General features: G+C 36.4%; 2 protein-coding genes across 3 annotated transcripts in view; both read left to right on the top strand.

Annotated features, from left to right (window-relative positions):
• LOC127948417 (uncharacterized) overlaps positions 1-11260 on the top strand; it is a 155943-nt gene extending 144683 nt beyond the window's left edge. The window contains exons 8-16 of the mRNA XM_052544850.1: positions 1660-1974; positions 2053-2364; positions 5369-5686; positions 5764-6042; positions 6379-6480; positions 6752-6795; positions 7261-9193; positions 10663-10946; positions 11188-11260. Of these exons, the coding sequence (XP_052400810.1) occupies positions 1660-1974; positions 2053-2364; positions 5369-5686; positions 5764-6042; positions 6379-6480; positions 6752-6795; positions 7261-7557 (1667 nt within the window). The 3' untranslated portion in view covers positions 7558-9193; positions 10663-10946; positions 11188-11260. The remainder of the gene's footprint in view (positions 1-1659; positions 1975-2052; positions 2365-5368; positions 5687-5763; positions 6043-6378; positions 6481-6751; positions 6796-7260; positions 9194-10662; positions 10947-11187) is intronic.
• Positions 11261-15063: 3803 nt separating this feature from the next.
• LOC127949505 (polymeric immunoglobulin receptor) lies at positions 15064-17910 on the top strand. Of its 2 annotated transcripts, XM_052546884.1 has the most exons (7): positions 15065-15359; positions 15595-15909; positions 16010-16339; positions 16441-16473; positions 16838-16939; positions 17037-17080; positions 17244-17910. In XM_052546884.1, exons 1-7 carry the CDS (start codon positions 15275-15277, stop codon positions 17409-17411), a joined length of 1077 nt encoding a protein of 358 aa, XP_052402844.1. In that variant the 5' UTR covers positions 15065-15274; the 3' UTR covers positions 17412-17910. The 2 variants fall into 2 exon arrangements, with proteins under 2 accessions (XP_052402845.1, XP_052402844.1); XM_052546885.1 differs by lacking the exon at positions 16441-16473 and having other exon boundaries at positions 15064-15359.
• Positions 17911-21139: the final 3229 nt, after the last annotated feature.

Genomic DNA, 21139 nt, shown 5'->3' with positions numbered 1-21139 from the left:
TCATGGTAGTGGAAAAAAAAAACACCTAAACCTATTTAACTCTCAATAAGATCTTCTGTAGACATCGGACAGAAAAGTCAGTCTGGTTAATAATGTGAATCTGGTGAAGCTGTTTTAGGAGTTGTTTAATCAGATCTTGAGAGATTTGATGAATTCAAGGCTGTGGCTGAAGTCATTTGTAGTCCTTATGTTTCTCTTTCCTTTAGTGATTCTGTTTGTTAATAGCAGGTGTTCATCACTAATGCTCAATCATAAATTAATCACAGAATTATCTCATTAACTTCACTAATTCAGTGTTACTCAAACACTCTGTAGTGTGTACACATTATTGTTCACTTAAAACTAAGGATTTTGTTGCAGTGTTTAAAGGGTAAAAGATTTAAGATGAAGTAAAAACAGCATGAATCATAATTTAACAGTAATAAACTGTAATTAATTTATAGGAAACAAACTGTAGAAAAACAGTTATTTTTCTACAGTTTGTTGCCGTAAATTAATGGTTGCCAGCAAAAAAAAATGTTTTTTCTACAGTTTATTGCCGTTAACTCAAGGAAAAACAGTAATATACTGTAAAATGTAAATGTCAGATTTACCAAATGAAAAAAAGTTAATTTAAATAAAATATTGTGAACATCCATAGAAAAAAAAATATGCAAAGTCATACACTGATAATGAGAGTAAATATTGAACTCAACTGTATTAATGTGTGTTTGCACAAGAGAGATATGTTAATGTAGTTTTGTTGTTCACCATTGTGCTGGAGAGTAGAGCCTGTGCTTCAGTCAATGATGAGCCACAAATTCTGATCACTGTTTGAAGCAGTGGGAGTGGAGTTAATCTCCATGGTAGAATGTACAGTAAAATACTGTAAAAAAAATTAAGAGTGGTAAATTAATGGTTGAGAGTTGTAAATTAACAGTACTTTACTGGCACCCCTGCTGCCAGTAAATTACTGTTATTTAATGGCACAATTTTTTACGGTGTAGAACAACATTTCAGATGCTGTGGAATGAGAAAGGCCTTTTTATTTTAAATTAAGTGCCAACATGCACTCACCATCATTATGCATTGTATGCATTGTTTGCTATGTTCTCAAAAAAGAATACCTATATAAACATAACTTATTTGCGTACAATATTTTTCCAATTGCTACATTTTAATTTAAAGTTTAATGCAAATTTGAATAACTGTTCCCTTTTCATGAATTTTTTGCAAAAGCAGTGTTGTGGATTAGGTGTTCAGGAATGATTAATTAAATAATTTACAGCACATTGAGTCTGTCCAGCCTTTGATCAAATTTGAAACGTTTTATTGTACTTTGTGTGCACATGCATTCTGTACTTGACTATTGATTAAATGGTTAATGTTTTTACATCTGCGTGTTTCACTGTAACATAACAACTCTGAGTATTTAATTACCTGACACAATGTGTGTTAACATGGATTACACATCTGTTGATAAAGTCAACATAACATGTGTTGTCCCTGAGCACACTCAACACGTGTTAAAATTCTACACGTCATTTTTAACACATCTCTTTTTGCAATGCATCACTCGATTTTGATGTGATACTTCAAAATGCAGGGTGTTGGAAACTCAGCTATGGATGTTGAGTTAATAAGGTGTATTCTAAACGATTTAAACATCTACTTTGACAGCTAAAGTGGGCGTGTCTAGAGTGAGTGGCTACTCTGGAGGTCGTCTGATGATCAAGTGTGAACATCCTCAATACAAAACCAAACCAAAATACATCTGTAAAGAATCAGACGGATGTTCAGAGAGGAAGAGTCCAGGAGTTCAGGATGAATGGATAGAGAATGGAGATGTTTCTTTATATGACGACACCAGAGCAGGAGTCTTGATGGTGTTTTTTAGAGAGCTGAAAGCTGCAGATGCAGGAACATACAGGTGTGGAGTGAAAGAATCTGACTATACTGAGAGATTCACTGAGATACAGCTGAGCGTCAAACACGGTGAGGGACAGAGAATACTTCATATTGTGTATGTGAATTATTTGTTCAGTTTCTATGTAAAATTGTCTTGGTTTATAGATGCAAAATACCCAAAGAGAGTGACAGGATCTGTGTATCTCGGTGGAGAAGTCATCATCACCTGTCAGATCCCAGAGGAACATAAAGTTCATTTCTGTAAAGAGGATGATAATCACATCTGCCAGAACATCAGCTCATCTAAAGTGACAGAAATGAGTGGTTCATCAGAGAGAAATGAAGAGAGAGTTGTTACAGTGAGCATCAGTAATGTGAGTGTGAGAGATGCTGGAGTTTACTGGTGTGGAGCAGAAACCAGAGACACAGATCTGACTTTCATCTCCCTGAACACTCAAATTCAGCTCAACCTCATCAGTGAGTGCATTCAGATGATTTCACTGCAGTAAATAATGAAGTGAACAGATAATGCATGCTTTATATATGTCAAACTTATGTAGGAATGGGGCAAATTTAGATACATTTGGCCACTTTTAGCCACTGAGATGACTGGGGAAAATGTCCCAATTACCCTGCATTAACAATATATATATTTATTTTGGATTTCACTTTTTTGTTTTAGAACACATGAAAATATACTGTGTTTATTTCTATTTCTATTTCTATTTATATAAATGCCCACATGAAAACAGTGACTAGTGTCATGTGCAGTATGCATTGGTTTTGTTCCCCCTGTGTTTCCTGTCTGTTTTCTCAGTCCCCACTCTTGTTCCATTTTTTTGCTCCCTATGTATTTAAGCCCTGTTCATTGTTAGGTCTCATCAGTGTTATTTGTGATTGTATATATATATATACTCCTTCAACGTGCACTTACTACAGCCAATGTTCTGTGAAAGACAAAACCTAGATAAGATTATTTTGTTGCAGCACCCACTGCCCCTTTACACTATTTACTTTCCTGGTCTATAGCAAGATGATCACTCCCTCAAGAACCACACTAAAGATCATTTAGATATGGCATACCTGACTGGCTACCTGGGCAGCTGCCTATGGATTTTTTTAATTTTTTTGGACTGATCACCTTGTCAAAGGTTAAGTTGTCAAGGGAAATTCCTCAAGGGATCTTCGCTGCTTATGTGGAGTGAGTGCTTGAGAATAATATATTGACTTTCACTATCTGCCCGGTAGAGGATATCGCCAGCCCCACTCTTGATCCATGGACCAGCCTGCCATCACCCCCCTGCATAAAAACATTTGCAATGCCCACTGCAGACTGAGAGCATGATCCTGCACAAGAGGATGTGATTGAGCCTATCATGGGATGCCATAGGAATCCTTGGAGAGATTGAGGGTACAGAATTAAGCCCTGCCCACATGCCTGCTTCTGATAGGGTTTGGTTGTTTATTTATTGGATTCAATTAATGATTTTTCCCTGTTTCTCCCATCTCCACTGGTTCCTCCCAGCCATGTATTTCCTGCATTCCCACTGGTTCTGCTCAGCCCTGAGTCTAATTTGTCTGCCATTCCCAGGTCACAGGAATCCACCTTCAAACCCTTCAGCTCCTCCATGCTCCCTCTGCTCCACCAGGGTCCGTCAATCCTTCCTTGCTTCCTTGTCCCTCTGACTCAGACTCTGTGAATCGTCAACCTGCCTCCACCACAGTCTTTTACTCTGGTTTCATCTTGTTTCTCAAGACCTATAGGGCTCTTCCTCCCACCTTGGTCCTCAGTTGCTCTAACTTTGTCCCGGCCTACCAAGCCTCCAGTCTCCGGTATCACCTGAGTTTTCACTTCTCCGTCAGTTGTCCTCTTGGTGTCATCATCCAAATCTCCTCCTTGCCTTCTCCCTCCCTCAACTCCATCATGGGCCTTCTTCCTGGCTGGACTCTCGGTCTGCATCTGGCTCCTCCTGCTCCAGGCCCTTCTTTGGCACTTTCCTCTGTCATGCCACACCGATTTCTTCCACCATATCCTTCTCTTGGTTCCTGTCCTTCGCCTGCTCCATGCCCACCTCCAGAGCCCCTCAGTCCCTTCTCAGTTGGACTCTTCTAAGGAGCAAGGAGACATGCCTTCTGGGAGATGGGTGTAATGTCACATGTAGTCTGTTTTTGTTTTCTATTCCCTGTTTTTTTTTATGTTTTTTATGTTGCCTGCTGGTTTTCTATACACAGCAAAATCCCCAGTGTTAATTTAACACTCTGAGTGTGGACTCATATAAACACTGAAGCAGAGTTGAAGTCAATGAGATAATTAAGAAGTTAATTGAGTTATGATTGAAGACACCTGCTGTTAACAAGCAGAATCACAAACGAGAAAAATCACAATTTGTGTATGACCACTATAGTGGTCAGTGTTTGATTTAGATTGATTTCACAATAATCAGCGTATGAATCTCAACAACGGTGACAAACAGCATATTCAGATAAACAGACCAACTCTGAAATTCACAAAACTAGATACTAAAAATGAAAATAAAAACACCAAAAGTAAAATATAGTTAGAATAAAAAGTTAAAAAGACAGTTCAGCTCATAATTTATTTATGCCGCAATGCATGATGGGAGCCATGGATGAGTTTTTATTGGCTACAACATGCTTTTTTGATGGTCACCGTTGTTGTGATGCTCACGATGATTCCTGATGTCTGTGTGTCCAAACAAAAGATTACTTTTTTACGTTGAACTAACTATTAAAAACATGTCATACTATGTCAGAAATGCTGAGTTGCTTACTTTTCTTTTTCACTTAATTTATGTATGCAGTAAAGACTTAAACTCAGGCATTCAGGTCACTCTATAACAAATAGCTCAAATCACAATCAATGGCACACATGATTGCCTTTGCTGTGGTCTGTCTGTATGATATAATTCAGTCACCACAGCCCCATAAAATCTAAAGATAATAACTGAAGGGTCAAGATCCCAACTAAAGCAAACACTGACCACTATAATGGTGACACACAAATTGTGATTTTCTCGTTTGTGATTCTGCTTGTTAACATCAGGTGTCTTCAATAATGGTCAATCATAACTCAATTAACTTCTTAATTATCTCATTAACTTCAACTCTGCTTCAGTGTTACTTTTAACAATGCTTCAGTGTTTATATGAGTCCACACTCAAGAGTGTTAAATTAACACTGGGGATTTTGCTGTGTAGTTTCAGTGGTTGTTAATTAGTCCCCAGACCTGTTCAGTTTTTCCTTCTCATCAGTGTTATATGTAATATTGTTTTTATACAGCGATTATCTGTGTATTCCTTTTGGGTTATAACAATGCTGTTTTGTTTTCTATTTCTTCGCTGTGCACTTACTACAGCCACAATTCTGTGCCAACTAGCAATAGAGTGTAGACACTGTGCATGCCAATGGTTGATGCAACATATTCAGAATAATTCAGCGATTGTGTTATGTTTGTTTTAAGTGCCTCCAGTAGTGAGACGTGAAGGAGAATCTGCTGAGATCTTCTGTCCTTATGATTCAATCTATAAATCAAAGCTAAAGTCTCTCTGTAAGGGGAAGTGCTCCACTAGAGACAGAAATCCTCTCAGTGAGACTGTGAGAGAAGAGAAAGAGACCAAGACTGGCAGATTGACTCTGAAAGATAACGTCACTGCAAGTGTCTTCACTGGGACCATCACTGCACTGACAGCAGAGGATGCTGGGAAATACTGGTGTGCAGTGACATTAGAAACAGAGCTCAATTATCTTCACACTCATCTGATGGTCATCATGAATGAGGGTGAGGAAGGTTTCTTCATCTGAAGATGTCAAACTCCGGCTGTGAATTGATGTTCTTGTGTCTGTAATCATTTCCAGAGCTGAACTTGACTAAGTATGAAGGAGACGACGTGTCAATCCAGTGCAAACATCAGGATGAAGATCAGAAGCGCTTCTGCAAAGCACATGAAGTCTCCATGTGTGTGAAGGATGGAGTTTCATTGGAGACGATCAGAGATGATCGATTCTCTTTCAGCATCTTTGAAGCATCTGCTGGAGTCTTTACTGTGAACATCACTGATCTGAGAGAAGAGGATTCTGGGATATACTGGTGTGGAGATCATGTCATCACTAAAGTCTGTCTAGAAGTCAACAAAAGTATGTTTTACCTTTACCTGAACTACATTTTTTCTATTTAAAGGTGATTAGCATCTGTGATTGTCTTGACGTGGTAGATTTAGAGATTTAATAGCTATGGGATTTCCTCAGGTTATGAAAGCGGAAGTGAAAGAACTGAGCAGCCACAAATAGATTTTAGGAAATTCACAGATGCAAATTATATCACATAATATCAAAACTAAAACACTACATGCTGAGATATAGGTGCTGTGTTTATTATGTAAAATGTGGTTTAATGCACATACTGTTTTATTTTATTTATTTTTTTTTTTTTTTTTTTTTACTTTACTGGTATTACTGGCACCTGTTCTCCAGGGGCTTCTGACAGAATCATCACCTCTTGCATCTTTGTGACTCTGCTGCTGATGGGAGCGTCTGTCCTGTTACTTTACAAATTAGGATACATCAAGACAAAAGGTGATGATCAAAATCACACACAAATTGAAATTGAAGCAGTTTAGCCAGTTCTCATCTGATTCATTGGAAAATGTGCCTGCATTGTTATCTGTAACCAATTATTTGACAATTTTCCAACCTTATACCTGAAGACACTGTAATACTGCACACACAGGCCCAAATTGACTATACAGATCATATTCTGTTCTCTTAAAGCAACTTTAGTATATTTTTGAATATTAAAAGTATTAAGTTTTGTTGTGAGCATTTGTACTCTGGTTATAATCCACAGATCAGCACCCTTCCCCAGACAGGACAGAGATGAGCGGCAGAGAGGTGAGGGGGCTTTAGTTTCTTGTTTATTGAACATTTTGTTGAATTTCATTTGCAGATGATGCAGGACTAGAACCAATCTAATGAATTCCAGAACATGAGAAATGACTGACCAGCAGTGCCAAAAAAACAGATCACTAGTAAATGTGTGATGCAAAACAAAAACTTAATACTTCAGCTCCTGAGTACAATGTTTGCCATGCTTGTTTGTAGAGCTGCACAATTTGGTCAAAATTTTGTTACTATAAATATACATAAAATAATAAAAAATAATAATAAACTGTTATTATTACTATTATTAAATACAAATATAAAAGTTTCTAAATATTGTTTTTTAATATTATTGTAAATGCTCATGTGTAAATGAAAACAATGCCATGCTTCACTCTGCAACATGCAGCTTATATATCTAAATTAATCACACAACCCTCCTAATCAATCTAGTTTATTTCTCTCATCTATTTTCAGGCCTTTCATGCTGCATGTGACTATGAGAATATCAGAGATGTCAGACAGTGCGTAGTCGTGGGAACTGAGGAAACTGTGTTATATTCCACTGCCACGCATCCCACAGACTCGTCAGATACACACAACACACTCTATTCTAAATTACAGTTACCCACAAACCCCTCTGATGGGCTTCTGTATGCTTCAGTCCGCTTCCAGAAGCATGAAGAGTCTCTCAGCGATGCTACAGTAACCTCCAATAAAGAGGATTTTTACTGTAATTACACCACGGTCAGTCCCCGCATGTCACTCAACTAATTCAACTCTTAAAAATAAAGGGTTCAGAGGGGTGTTTTTTATTTTTTATTTTTTTATTTGCTATAGTGATGCCAAAGAAGAACCCTTTTTGGTTCCCCAAAGAACCTTTCTATAAACTGTTCTTAAAAGAGCTGTGTTTTTCTTAGTGTTGATAACATTCTAACATTGTAAAGAATGTTTTCAGCTAATGCTTGTGCATTGTGAAGATTCCACTGATGCTCTTCATTGAACTGTCAAGGCTGATGAAGAACATTTATTGGGAATCTGGTCACGAGTGTAGTGAACTTTTAATGTGTACAGTGACTCCTAACATTATTTACACTTCAGTGACACTTAAAAAAGCATTTTATTAGATACAAAATTATAAATAAATACTGTACAACAAATCAAATACCATTTATTGTAGCAAAAGTACTTTTTTTCTCTTATTTTTTTTTTTATCTCAAAATAAGAAGTATTACATGAACTGCCCTTCTGTACACTCATAAATGTGAAAGAAATTCATAATTGATGAAAAACTAGTAGCATTTGTTTACACATGATCTTCTCTGTTCAGGTTACCATTGTTAGTCATTTTATCACACTGCCATGAAATTACAGATAACTGAAACTGTAGATAAACAAATTAAACACAGGAGCAGAGCATCTGCTGGAAATGTAGAAGAAAACAACTCGACTGGACATTTGTTTTACACACACGACACACCCTTGCACCCAAAAGCATCTGCAAACAACTGATGCGTAAAAATGAAGGAAGAAAAAGCAACCATAACATATGTATTTTCATTTTGAATGTACTTACTGCAACTGTTTATTTATTCGTTCTAACTGCACTGTGTTTGTTCAGAGATGCCTCATAGGCATAGAAGGACCATATGAAATAAAGCAGAGTGTTTAAGAGCCGTACCAGTTATGAGACTGAGGTATTAATACACGCTAAATTAAATATGTGCCTTGTTTATATCATGTATATTGTACAGGTCATCGCCTGAGGTTGTGTGTGTGTGTTTGTTATATACAGTTTTTGGTTTTGGTTTTCATTTATCACAGTGATAGTCCTACAGGAACACTAACCCACATAATCAATCACCTTCAGCTGGTCAGTTGTTTGACTAGACTGCTAATCATTCACTTTGTGTACCACACGTCTTAGTTTTCTGCCCTCTGCTGTTCAAGCATAAAAAATGCAGTTTAAACCTTTCCTTGGTTTGACTCGATTATTTATTGAGTAGCAGTCAACAGCATCATGACTGATGAAAACAATACAAAGACGGAAATTAAGCCACATTTGAATGCAAACACCCATGTGTTTTTCTACTCTTATTTATATATATATAATACTTTTTTTCTGTAAATGTGTGTTAATTTGTGTGGCAGAAGCTTTCAGACCTGAACAGGAGTTAACAGACATGAAGCTGCTCGTGGTCAGTCTCTTTGGTTTAACTCCACTGTGAGTCAGTGACAGCAGGACTGTATTTCATAACTGTGAGCCAGAAGAGTTTAGCAAAGAGGAAAAGGAAGAGGTGGAGCTGTTTGTTTATATATATATATATGTACAGATTCACATGAGCGAGAGTCTTATCACCAGTGAAGATGATTAAGACCCTTCTCTTCTTCACAATCTGTCTGATTAAAGGTAAGATGCTGTTTTCATTGCAGTGTCAACCTGTATGTGCCAGTTGTTTTAATGTTTTTATTTTTTTTTTATTAAACTGAGATCGAAGCGTGTCTGTATGTGTGTGCTGTGCGTTTATGTGTAGGTCTTTTGTCTTTATTTGTACATTTAAATTTGTGGTCAGTTTCTGTTCATAAGGCCCGTATAAAAAATGGCAAATTGTAGGAATGACCCATATCATTTAAAGGGTTAGTTCAGCCAAAAATGAAAATCAGCCCATGTTTTACTCACAATCAAAGCATTCTAGGTGTATCAGACGAATCCATTCTGAGTTATATTAAAAATGATCCTGGCTCTTCCAAGTGTTAGAATAGGGGTGTTTTTGTTCAACAGTCCTGCGTGCCTCACATGGCTTCAGGGGGGCTTCGGGGGGGGGTGAATAAAGGAATCCTGTAGCAAATATATTATATAAAAAAAACCATTGAAAATATATTTTAAACTGCATTTTAAAAAGTGCTGAATACTCTGTTGATAATGCAAATATGAGATTTTCAGATCAGTTCCTGGCTGAGCCTATTTCTATAGGGAACTGTGACGCAAATAAGATAAATGTTGACTTTGGTGATCTCATCATTCAAGGGCTGCAAGTGGAAGAAAGCCAGAAAAGAGTCGCAGAACACTGTTGTAGAAACCTGAAGTACCAGCACAGTATGAATTTCAAATTGAGAACTGTGATAAAGTTAATGCGGAAACAAGAAACTTTGAATTAAAGAATAATGAAGCTGATAAAAGAGATGGCTGACTATAACAGTATTAATCTGGAGCTGCAAGTGTTAACAGATGACCTAGAATCTTTAAAACTTAAAGCTCAAACCCAAAAGAAGATATGAGTTTCAAATGTATGTTTTTTATATATCACACCTATTGTACCCCCATAGATATAGGTGTTGTTTTGGTGATTAGAAGTTGCTATGTGCTTTGCCTATGCAACAGGTAGAAAAGGGAGAGGACACATCTCACAACAAACTTGCAGAATGGAACCTCTACCTAGCTGTGCTGTTTTGGCTTTACTAACATGCATGTGTGACCTCTGTGGTTCACACCCGGGCAGCAGTTGGGGTTGCTCAAGAGCACCTCAGTCGTGGTATTGCTGGCCCGAGACTTGAACCCACAACCTTAGGAGTCAAACTCTCTAACCATTAGGCCATGACTTCCCCTCACAGAGATAAGAGCAAATGGTTTATATCTGCTGAGAATGAGGAATGTGAATTAGATAATATATGGAATTCCCTCGACTGATAAAATACAACAAAAGGCATGTTTTATTACAGATGCTTTATTTGACTGCCTTTGGACTGTTGAACAAAAACATGCAGTTTAAAGCATCAGTGCTTTGACTTGATCATTTATTAGGTAACAGTCAGTGATTAGTAGCATCATGGTTTCAGTAACTGATTTTTTTTGTAAATGTGTGTTAATTTGTTTGGCAGAAGCTTTCAGACCTGAACAGGAGTTGACATGAAGCTGCTCGTGGTCAGTCTCTTTGGTTTAACTCCACTGTGAGTCAGTGACAGAAGGGCTGTATTTCATCTCTGTGAGCCAGAAGAGTTTAGCAAAGAGGAAAAGGAAGAGGTGGAGATTCTTTAGTCTAGATGTGTGACTCTTTTAGCAGTCTCTGACCGCTGAAGAATGTACAGATTCACAAGAGCGAGAGTTTTATCATCAGTGAAGATGATGAAGACCCTTCTCTTCTTCACAATCTGCCTGATTAAAGGTAAGATGCTGTTTTCTTTACAGTTTCAGTATGTGTGTGACAGTTGTGTTTTATTATTTACTCAGCTGAGATCAAATTCAAGAAGTGTGTGTGTGTGTGTGTGTGTGTGTGTGTGTGAGAGAGAGAGAGAGAGAATTATTTATGTGTAGGTCTTTTCTCTTTATTCGTGCATGTTGGAGTTTGCTGTCATTTTCTGATCATAAGACCCTTATTAAAAGAGGAAGTGTATTTTGATTGACAGGTCACATGGGTGATGATGCTGACGCTGTGACTGGCATCTCAGGAGGAAGTGTCATCATCAACTGTGAATATAACCCTGAAACAACTAAAGAACAACGTGCAAAAAGCTTCTGCAAAGTGTCAGGCAGTGAATGTACAACCATGACAGAAGAAAATAATGATTTATGGATCCCAGAAGAGAGATTCTCTCTGACTGATGATAAAACTTGTTTGATTAGTGTGCTCATTAGAAATCTGACTGTAAACGACAGCGGGACGTACAGATGTAAAGCTGACAGTAAATCTATTCAGGAGAAGAAATTAGAAGTGACAGAAGGTAAGAATGAATATTCACATTATTTCATCTGTCACACCTTTACGTTTGACACCTTTATCCTGAGACGTGTTATTCACCAACACAATGTTACATGATTCAGAGTCGTGTTGTGGGACATCAGAGGAACAGTCTGCTTATTTAGGAGGAACTGCTGTCATCCGCTGTAGATATCCAGAGAAATATAAAGATGATTTAATGCAGCTGTTTAAACTCCAGAATGGATCACTGATTGCTTGTTTCACACTTGGAGGTGCAATCGATCCTAGATTTTCTCTGAATGAGAACAAACAGGAGCAAGTCTTTACTGTGACTATCGTGAACGTGAGCAGACATGATGATGGGGTTTATTTCTGTGGAGCACTCGTCACAAACAATCCTACAAAGATCGGCTACAGTCTGCTTTTCACTGAGATTCAGCTTCATGTCACAGGTGAGAAACAATTATCAACAAATTACATTAAATGTACATGCAATATAAGTTAATCAATGTCATTTTGATTCCTGACCTTTCATTTGTGGATGACTTTGGAAAATCAAGAGCAAACAGAAGCTTCAACCCAGTCTGGTGAGTTCTATACCACACACACACATATATATAAGTCTATATATATATATATATATATATATATATATATAGTAGGTCTATCTATCTCTATCTATCTATTTATCTATCTATCTATATATATATATATATATATATAAACCTATAAGAAGTTTTTAGTCTCACAATAGCTCTTTATTTATAACCTGAGTGTTACAACAGATATGTGTATTGGATGTAAACGCATGCATTAAAATCATTAAAGTTTTTTACATATATTTTTTATTTAAATAAATAATCAACCATGAAACCACAAACCTCACCTTTTATGCTGCAGATTAGACATCACTTTAACATGTTAATGATGTAAATTGGGCCTGAATATTATCAGTCTCATAACTGTGTAAATATCATTCATAAATGTCTCATGGGTTTCACTAAACACTGTGTTTGTGTGTTTTATTCTCAGATTTCTTCATGATCATCATTATTATCATCATTATTAGTGTGTGTGTGATTCTGCTGCTGATCGCTGGATTCACTCTGACTGTCTGCAAGAGACGAGGCGACGCTCACTCACAGTTACCCACAATCCCCTCTGATGGGCTCCTGTACACTGCTGTCAGTTTCCAGAAGCATGAAGAGTCTCTCAGTGAAGATACAGTCAGATTCAGTAATTCAGAGATTTACACCACGGTCATTTACCACACAAGACTCCACTAGTTCCTTCGTGTGAAGGAGGAGCTCATCTTTCTTACTGCACTCTTCCTTCTCTGTTACCTGCTGAGGTGATGTGGGTGGACACATGACATGCTATTATCACTCTGGGTTCAAACATATCAACCTCATTCCTACCAAAATGTTCAGAAAACCCCATGAAACATACTTCTATTGTGAAATATATTGTGAAATAAACTGGTCAAGGTCAAATATAATCTAAACCTAATCAAATATTTCACAGGTGGTATAAGAAATGTGTCCACCCTGTTACACAACCTTTTACAGTTCAGTGTGTGACAGGGAGGACAAGCTACTGAAGCTGGGAAAGGAGAATATGGTAGCAGTGGATGAACATTAAAACACCTTTAGTGTCCCCGGCCCACCAGTGAGCTCAGATGTGCTCTTTTTTCACACATATTTTAGTTTTCATAAATTATATATCAATTTAAAGCTTCAAAACTTTTAGTGGTCTGCCCCCAATAATGTGTGGAGTCAAGTGTCATATTACAAAATGTATATATATATATATATATATATATATATATATATATATATATATATATATATATATATATATATATATATATATATATATATATATACATATACTTTATAATCTTGATAAAATACATATTGTTGGAAAGGTCTTAGTCTCAAGATTCCATATTTGGTGGCCTTTCTTTTCTTTCCTTTTTTAATAACTGTCTAAATATTTCTTTCATTATAACTTCTATGACAGAAATAAATGCATAAAAAATTCAATGCAGATTTAATGTGGCAGTTTGTGGTATAACACCCTATTTAAAATCTCACAGCAACTTTTTTTTTTTTTTTGGAACATCACTTATTTATACACGAGGCTTTAATATTATAGCAATGTTGGATTTAAAAACATTTAGTAAAATATTTATTTTATATTAATAAAATAATGGTACAGTGCAATATCTTTACAGTAAATGTAAACATCTGTAACGTTTTAATTATACGTTAATCTGTAGTTTGTCTTGTTAAAAAACAAGCCCAACCAAAGGCGTGAATAAAGGACTCCTGTAGCAAATCCATACATTCTTGTTTGGTAATTGCAATTCCCGAAGTTCTATTCTAAGACTTGGAAGAGCCAGGATCATTTTTAATAAAACTCAGAATGGATTCATCTGATACAGGATGCTTCGAGGATGAGTAAAACATGGGCTGATGTTCATCTTTGGCTGAATTAACCTTTTAATGGTCACATGACATGCAGGTAAATGGATAACATATTTAATATATTTTAGTAAGTGTTTTTATTCCACTTTACATTTTTATGATTTTATAATTAGCTTTCATAAACTCATGAAGTCCCAGATGAAGAACTATAGAATATCATCTGTAACGTTATAGATATCTATTAACCTTACCTTGAATAGAGTTATAATTCTTACATTGATCTACGTTAAACAAGGTTTTCTGTGGGGAAGAATACGTTTATCATGCAGTTCAGTTCATATTCTCTATATGAAGGATTTTAGAATCTTACAAAGTTCAAATGAAAACTCTCTGAAACGCTACAGTCCAAACGTATGGAGCTGTATGATTCACTGCAGTCTGTAAAGTAAACAGGAAGTGTTTGTGTGAACTCGTCTGGTTTTGTGAGAGAATTCAAATGACTTTGCGAGAGACTGCAAAAGTTTTGAAAGAGAAGCAAAAGTTTTGTGAAGGAACGCATATGTCTCTGCAAGGGAATTTAAAGTTTCTTGAGGGAACGCGCAAGTTTTACAAGATAAGGCAAAATAAATAATAAAGAAAGAAAATTAAGAAAACAGTTTTTTTCTTTCTCCCACTCCAAATTATTTCCACTCACCCCGATTTTATTTCACCACCTTATCGCCTTAAGGGCTCAACAGATTTCTACCAGTAATGCTTGATACAACTTCTCACTACTCATACCTGCACAGATATCAACAGTGCAACTACTGTAGGTTTAAGGTTTATATTCAGTGATTTTACAGTAAACACTAATCTACAGAGTAACCTTTAACTTGTCAATGTCTGACAGATTGTTTTCATTATATTCTTCATATCTTCTGTTTGAGTTTGCCCCCCTCTGCTGTTCAAGCTTTGAAAGTGCAGTTTAAACATCAGTGGTTTGACGCGGTCATGTATTAGGTAACAGTCAGTGATTAGTGGCATCATGATTTCAGACCACACAAGCATCAGACGTCATGTGTGTTTTTATTTTGTGTGTTTTTGTTTCCTTCTCTCTGTAAGTGTGTGTTAATTTGTGTGGCAGAAACGTTCAATCATGCACAGGAGTTAACAGACATGAAGCTGCTCGTGGTCAGTCTCTTTGGTTTAACTCCACTGTGAGTCAGTGACAGCAGGACTGTATTTCATCACTGTGAGCCAGAAGAGTTTAGCAAGGAGGAAAAGGAAGAGGTGGAGCTGTTTGTTTTTAAAAGCTCTTTAAGAGCACAAGATAGAGACACAATCAGACACATCAGAAGATCTCACTGTGTCTCTGACCGCTGAAGAATGTACAGATTCACAGGAGCGAGAGTTTTATCATCAGTGAAGATGATGAAGACCCTTCTCTTCTTCACAATCTGCCTGATTAAAGGTAAGATGCTGCTTTCTTTACAGTATCAGTCTGTGTGTGACAGTGGTGTTTTAATATTTACTCAGCTGAGATCAAATTCAAGAAGTGTGTGTGTGTGTGTGAGGGAGAGAGAGAGAGAGAGAGAGAGAGATGTATTTATGTGTAGGTCTTTTCTCTTTATGCGCATGTTTGAGTTTGCTGTCAGTTTCTGATCATAAGACCCTTATTAAAAGAGGAAGTGTATTTTGATTGACAGGTCACATGGGTGATGATGCTGACGCTGTGACTGGCATCTCAGGAGGAAGTGTCATCATCCACTGTGAATATAACCCTGAAACAACTAAAGAACAACGTGCAAAAAGCTTCTGCAAAGTGTCAGGCAGTGAATGTACAACCATGACAGAAGAAAATAATGATTTATGGATCCCAGAAGAGAGATTCTCTCTGACTGATGATAAAACTTGTTTGATTAGTGTGCTCATTAGAAATCTGACTGTAAATGACAGCGGGACGTACAGATGTAAAGCTGACAGTAAATCCATTCAGGAGAAGAAATTAGAAGTGACAGAAGGTAAGAATGAATATTCACATTATTTCATCTGTCACACCTTTACGTTTAACATCTTTATCCTGAGACGTGTTATTCACCAACACAATGTTACATGATTCAGAGTCGTGTTGTGGGACGTCAGAGGAACAGACTGCTTATTTAGGAGGAACTGCTGTCATCCGCTGTAGATATCCAGAGAAATATAACGATCATATCAAGCAGCTGTTTAAACTCCAGAATGGATCACTGATTGATTTTAGCACACCTCGAGGTGCAATCGATCCTAGATTTTCTCTGAATGAGAACAAACAGGAGCAAGTCTTTACTGTGACTATCGTGAACGTGAGCAGACATGATGATGGGGTTTATTTCTGTGGAGCACGTGTCACAAACAATCCTACAAAGATCGGCTACAGTCCACTTTTCACAGAGATTCAGCTTCATGTCACAGGTGAGAAACAATTAACAACAAATTAAATATAACATACACACATAATGTCAGATATACAGTGGAATTTAAATGTCTATATCATCTACGGACAACAATGAAAGATCAAGAGCAAAGAGATCCTTCAGTCCTGTCTGGTGAGTTCATTAATAACACACACACACACAAATATATAACAGCGCTAATGTAGTAAGACAGTGATATTAAAACACCAGACTCAATATACACCTCAGTGATGATGCAAACCACATACAGCTAAACAGATGAGCCCGGAGTATGAATAAAACATGCTAAATATTACAGAAAAAAAAGACAAATGAAAAATTGACATTCTGGTTGGGAAGTCTTGTATAATGCATCTTATTACATGGCTCTGTGAAATACTTGAGTCTGATTTGTCAGTCATGGCATTCAGTGGTCAGATATTTCCTGCTGGCCATGATAACACTGTGTATTAGACTTCTTGAATGTCATTTTTAATGCGGGGTGTGTGTTTTCCAGATCTCAACGTCATCATCATTACAGTGTGTGTGTGTTTGGTTGTGGTGTTAGCCGGAGGACTGAGTGTGTTGTTGCTCAAGCGGAGGTGTAAGAAAACACAAGGTACGAAAACCAACGCTCTGAATCCAAACCGGATGCTGAAATGGTTTTAACTTCTGATTTCTTATATGTTCACTTTCATCATTATGTCCATCCTCAGGCTCAGGCTCGTCAGATCAGAGGAGCACAGGAGATAATGATGAGGTAAGAGAGCATCTACAATGTTTATCTATCAGCATGATACAGTATTGACTAAACTGTGTAAAACTATATTGGTGTTAATAACAAGTAATACAAAAGATAAAAAACCATAATAGAACTTATCACAGATGTTATTTGATTAAAATAATAAATCTGTCCCTTTCAGGAAGTTTCATCTGTTTATTATGCAACGATCACAGCCTCTGGAAACACATCATTAGACACATCTGCTCAGGAAACTCTCCGATTAAACACAGTTTATGACACGGCACATTTACCCACAAACCCCTCTGACAGTGACTTCTACTCATTGGCTGAACAGCCCAAAATATGACTTTATATGAATACTGTTTGTAACTATTTTGCCAGTGTTTTTTTTTTTTTTTTTTTTTTGTAATTACGGATGTTCTGTTTGGTTCAATAAAATAATCAACAGTGCTCCACTGTCATATAAATGTATTGGTATGAAAATCTACACAGTAAGATCAAATTGTCCAAATCTCAGTTTATTGGCTCTTTAAAGAGCGCAGAATTTACATTATTTTAAAGACATTAATTTTGAAACCAAGTCATTCACTGAAGACCTTAGCTTGGATTCATAAAAAAAGGACTGTTTGGGGGAAACAATAAAAGAAACACATACATTTTTGTTTCCCTTTTTGACACATATTAACCAGAAAAGCTGAACAAATGAATGTGCATTTGGGTTTTATGTTAAAGTAACTGAAGAAGGCTCATCCTCTCATTATGGGCTCTAATGTCATTATTAGATCATACTGACACCAAGGTGTCACATGCAGGTTACACACTGTCCAATATGAACGATGCCTGTTGTCTCTCAGCTTTGATTATATTGTAGTCCTTCTCATTAGAGCCAAGTTCATCATGTTCATCGTGTGTGCTCAGCAGCACATATTCTGTCCTAAGATCAAGATTGCATTTACTGAATGAAGATTCAGAGAATAGAGGAAGAGAGCTTGAGAATTGAGAGACCAGCAGCTGCACACAGATGAAGCAGAACGATGCAGATCTGTGATGATAAACTCCTCATAATTCAGCTGCTGAAATATGATCAGATTCTCTCTGACTGACAATAAAACAGCCCACATCTTCACCGTCACCATCACTGATCTGAGAACAGAGGATCGAGGTCAATACACAGCAAAATCCCCAGTGTTAATTTAACACTCTGAGTGTGGACTCATATAAACACTGAAGCAGAGTTGAAGTTAATGAGATAATTAAGAAGTTAATTGAGTTATGATTAAGCATTACTGAAGACACCTGATGTTAACAAGCAGAATCACAAACGAGAAAAATCACAATTTGTGTATCACCATTACAGTGTTCAGTGTTTGCTTTAGTTGGGATCTTGGCTTGTAACTTTTTACTTTTAAAGTTTGTGTGTCAAACCAAAAGCAAAAATCATTGCGTGTTGATGATTATGTTTTAATGTGATCTTGTTTGACATGAGTCACTGAACTCATTTACATTCTTTTCTCAAAGTAAAATTTCCATTACTGATTGTCACAGCTTTGTTTCCACAATGAAAAAAATCCGTATTTTCGATACATTTTGTAGTTATCTCTTGCAAGTGATTCTGATTTTTTTTTTATTTTTTATTAAAGAGTCTTTATTTTAGGCACACACAGATAACAATAATCAGCGTATGGATCTCAACAACGGTGACAAACAACATATTCAGATAAACAGACCTACTCTGAACATCACAAAACTAGATACAAAAAATGAACATAAAAACAGCAAAAATAAAATATAGTTAGAATAAAAAGTTAAAAAGACAGTTCAGCTCATAATTTATTCATGCCGCAATGCATGATGGGAGCCATGGATGAGTTTTTATTGGCTACAACATGCTTTTTTGATGGTCACCGTTGTTGTGATGCTCACGCTGATTCCTGGTGTATGTGTGTCTAAACAAAAGATTACTTTTTTTTACGTAGAACTAACGATTAAAAGTATGTCATACTATGTCAGAAATGCTGGGTTGCTTACTTTTCTTTTTCACTTAATTTATGCATGCAGTAAAGAAACTTAAACTCAGGCATTCAGGTCACTCTATAACAAATAGCTCAAACCACAATCAATGGCACACATGATTGCCTTTGCTGTGGTCTGTCTGTATGATATAATTCAGTCACCACAGCCACATAAAATCTAAAGTTAATAACTGAAGGGTCAAGATCCCAACTAAAGCAAACACTGAACACTATAATGGTGACACACAAATTGTGATTTTCTCGTTTGTGATTCTGCTTGTTAACATCAGGTGTCTTCAATAATGCTTAATCATAACTCAATTAACTTCTTAATTATCTCATTAACTTCAACTCTGCTTCAGTGTTACTTTTAACACTGCTTTAGTGTTTATATGAGTCCACACTCAGAGTGTTAAATTAACACTGGGGATTTTGCTGTGTACTGGTGTGGAGTAAAGACAGGATGGTTTAATCCTGATTATTAGTCAGAATATACTGTACATGTTGTTAAGTACTGTATTGAAAAATATACTCAAAAGAAATATAAGAGAGGTCTGTTTGCATGTGTGTCAGTATTGTATGAGCTCAAAGATATAGAGGCAAGATAAAATTAACCACAGTATCCTCTGCAGATGGTGAAGAGCGAGTGTTCACCACACACAACAAAAATACTGACCCACATCACTTCCTGCCACGTGTAGCCTATGTAAATGTCAGTTAAATCCAGTTACATGTAAGAGAGTCACTTTATCTGTCTACATTTAACAATTCAAAGAATGGGTAATACAAGTTTTATGTTTTGTTTAAAGCAGAATCTCATTGTAAAATCAATTCAATAACAATTAATTTGAACAAACACATAGACCACTTTATTTCCACCATACACCAGACATCAGCGAAGGGTTAATAACAGCTTAATCATAGTGGAAGATGACAAGATACTGAAGTGTTTGCATGAGCTAGCATACACATCAGTCAGTGTATCTAAGTTTAGGAAGAAGAAAATAAAAACAGAGCACAGATTAAATAAAATTACTCGTGCACATTTGAATTCCCCACTGCTGTGATGTTAACAGTTTTATTAAAATACTCAGCATGCTCTATGTGACGTCTGTTTTTATATTGAATATCAACAGTACACATGTTTGTATTGTTTGGATTAACTATCCTTTGCAGAGTAGACAGTTATGAATGTTTATTCATAACCATGTGGGAAATAAGTAAATATTGTTAGCTGATGCTAACTGCCTAGCTAACAAAAATGCTGGTGCTACAGTAAGTTGAGGTAATTTTTAGATATAAAGACCAAATATTTTCATTCAACCATCTAGACTGTGATGTTCAGAACATGCAGTAATTATCAGATTGAGAAGTGATGTCCTCTGGGGGAATTAGATCAGGGGTGTTTTTACACCACAGACAAGGATTGAGAAGAAAAAAATCGTTATGAAAATATCATTATATTTTCCTTAAAATGTTCTTCCTAACTTCAGGCCTCATTCTCATGTCATATATAACTGTGATGTTTTGCAATACAAAAAACTTTAAAAGACTTTGTTCTTCCTGGTGAAGATCAGACGGTCATCTCTGTTTTCTCTCAGAAACATCGCAGTGTAAGCTTCACAGTGAATTTTCACTTGAGTAAAAGTGAACAAGGAGTATTTTTACTTTTACTGGAGTAATATTTTATTATTCGTATCTGTACTTTTACTCAAGTTCTTGATTTATGTACTTCATCCACCTCTGATCAAGACAGCTAAATATATTTAACACCTGAATTCTTGCTAAATATGCAGTTATACTATAGGTTATTGGCATGAACTGCATTGTGAAAACCAAGACACTCCAACATTTAAAAAATCTGCTCCTCGCTCCATTCAAAATCACATACTCTGATCTGAATGATGCTTGATGTCTCTTGGCTGTGGTCAGTGTGAGCGACTTGATGAAATATATATTCATTCATGTCCATATGTGTTAAAAAAGTCCCTGATCTCTTCTAAACACTAGGCTGAATTTATTTGTGTCTGCTAGATTAATATATGTAAATGTAAGATTTAAT

Source organism: Carassius gibelio, chromosome B1 (assembly GCF_023724105.1).
Source record: "Carassius gibelio isolate Cgi1373 ecotype wild population from Czech Republic chromosome B1, carGib1.2-hapl.c, whole genome shotgun sequence".
Lineage (NCBI taxonomy): Eukaryota > Metazoa > Chordata > Actinopteri > Cypriniformes > Cyprinidae > Carassius > Carassius gibelio.
Note: the sequence above shows the minus strand (reverse complement) of the source record. Positions and strands in the feature narration are given on the sequence as shown.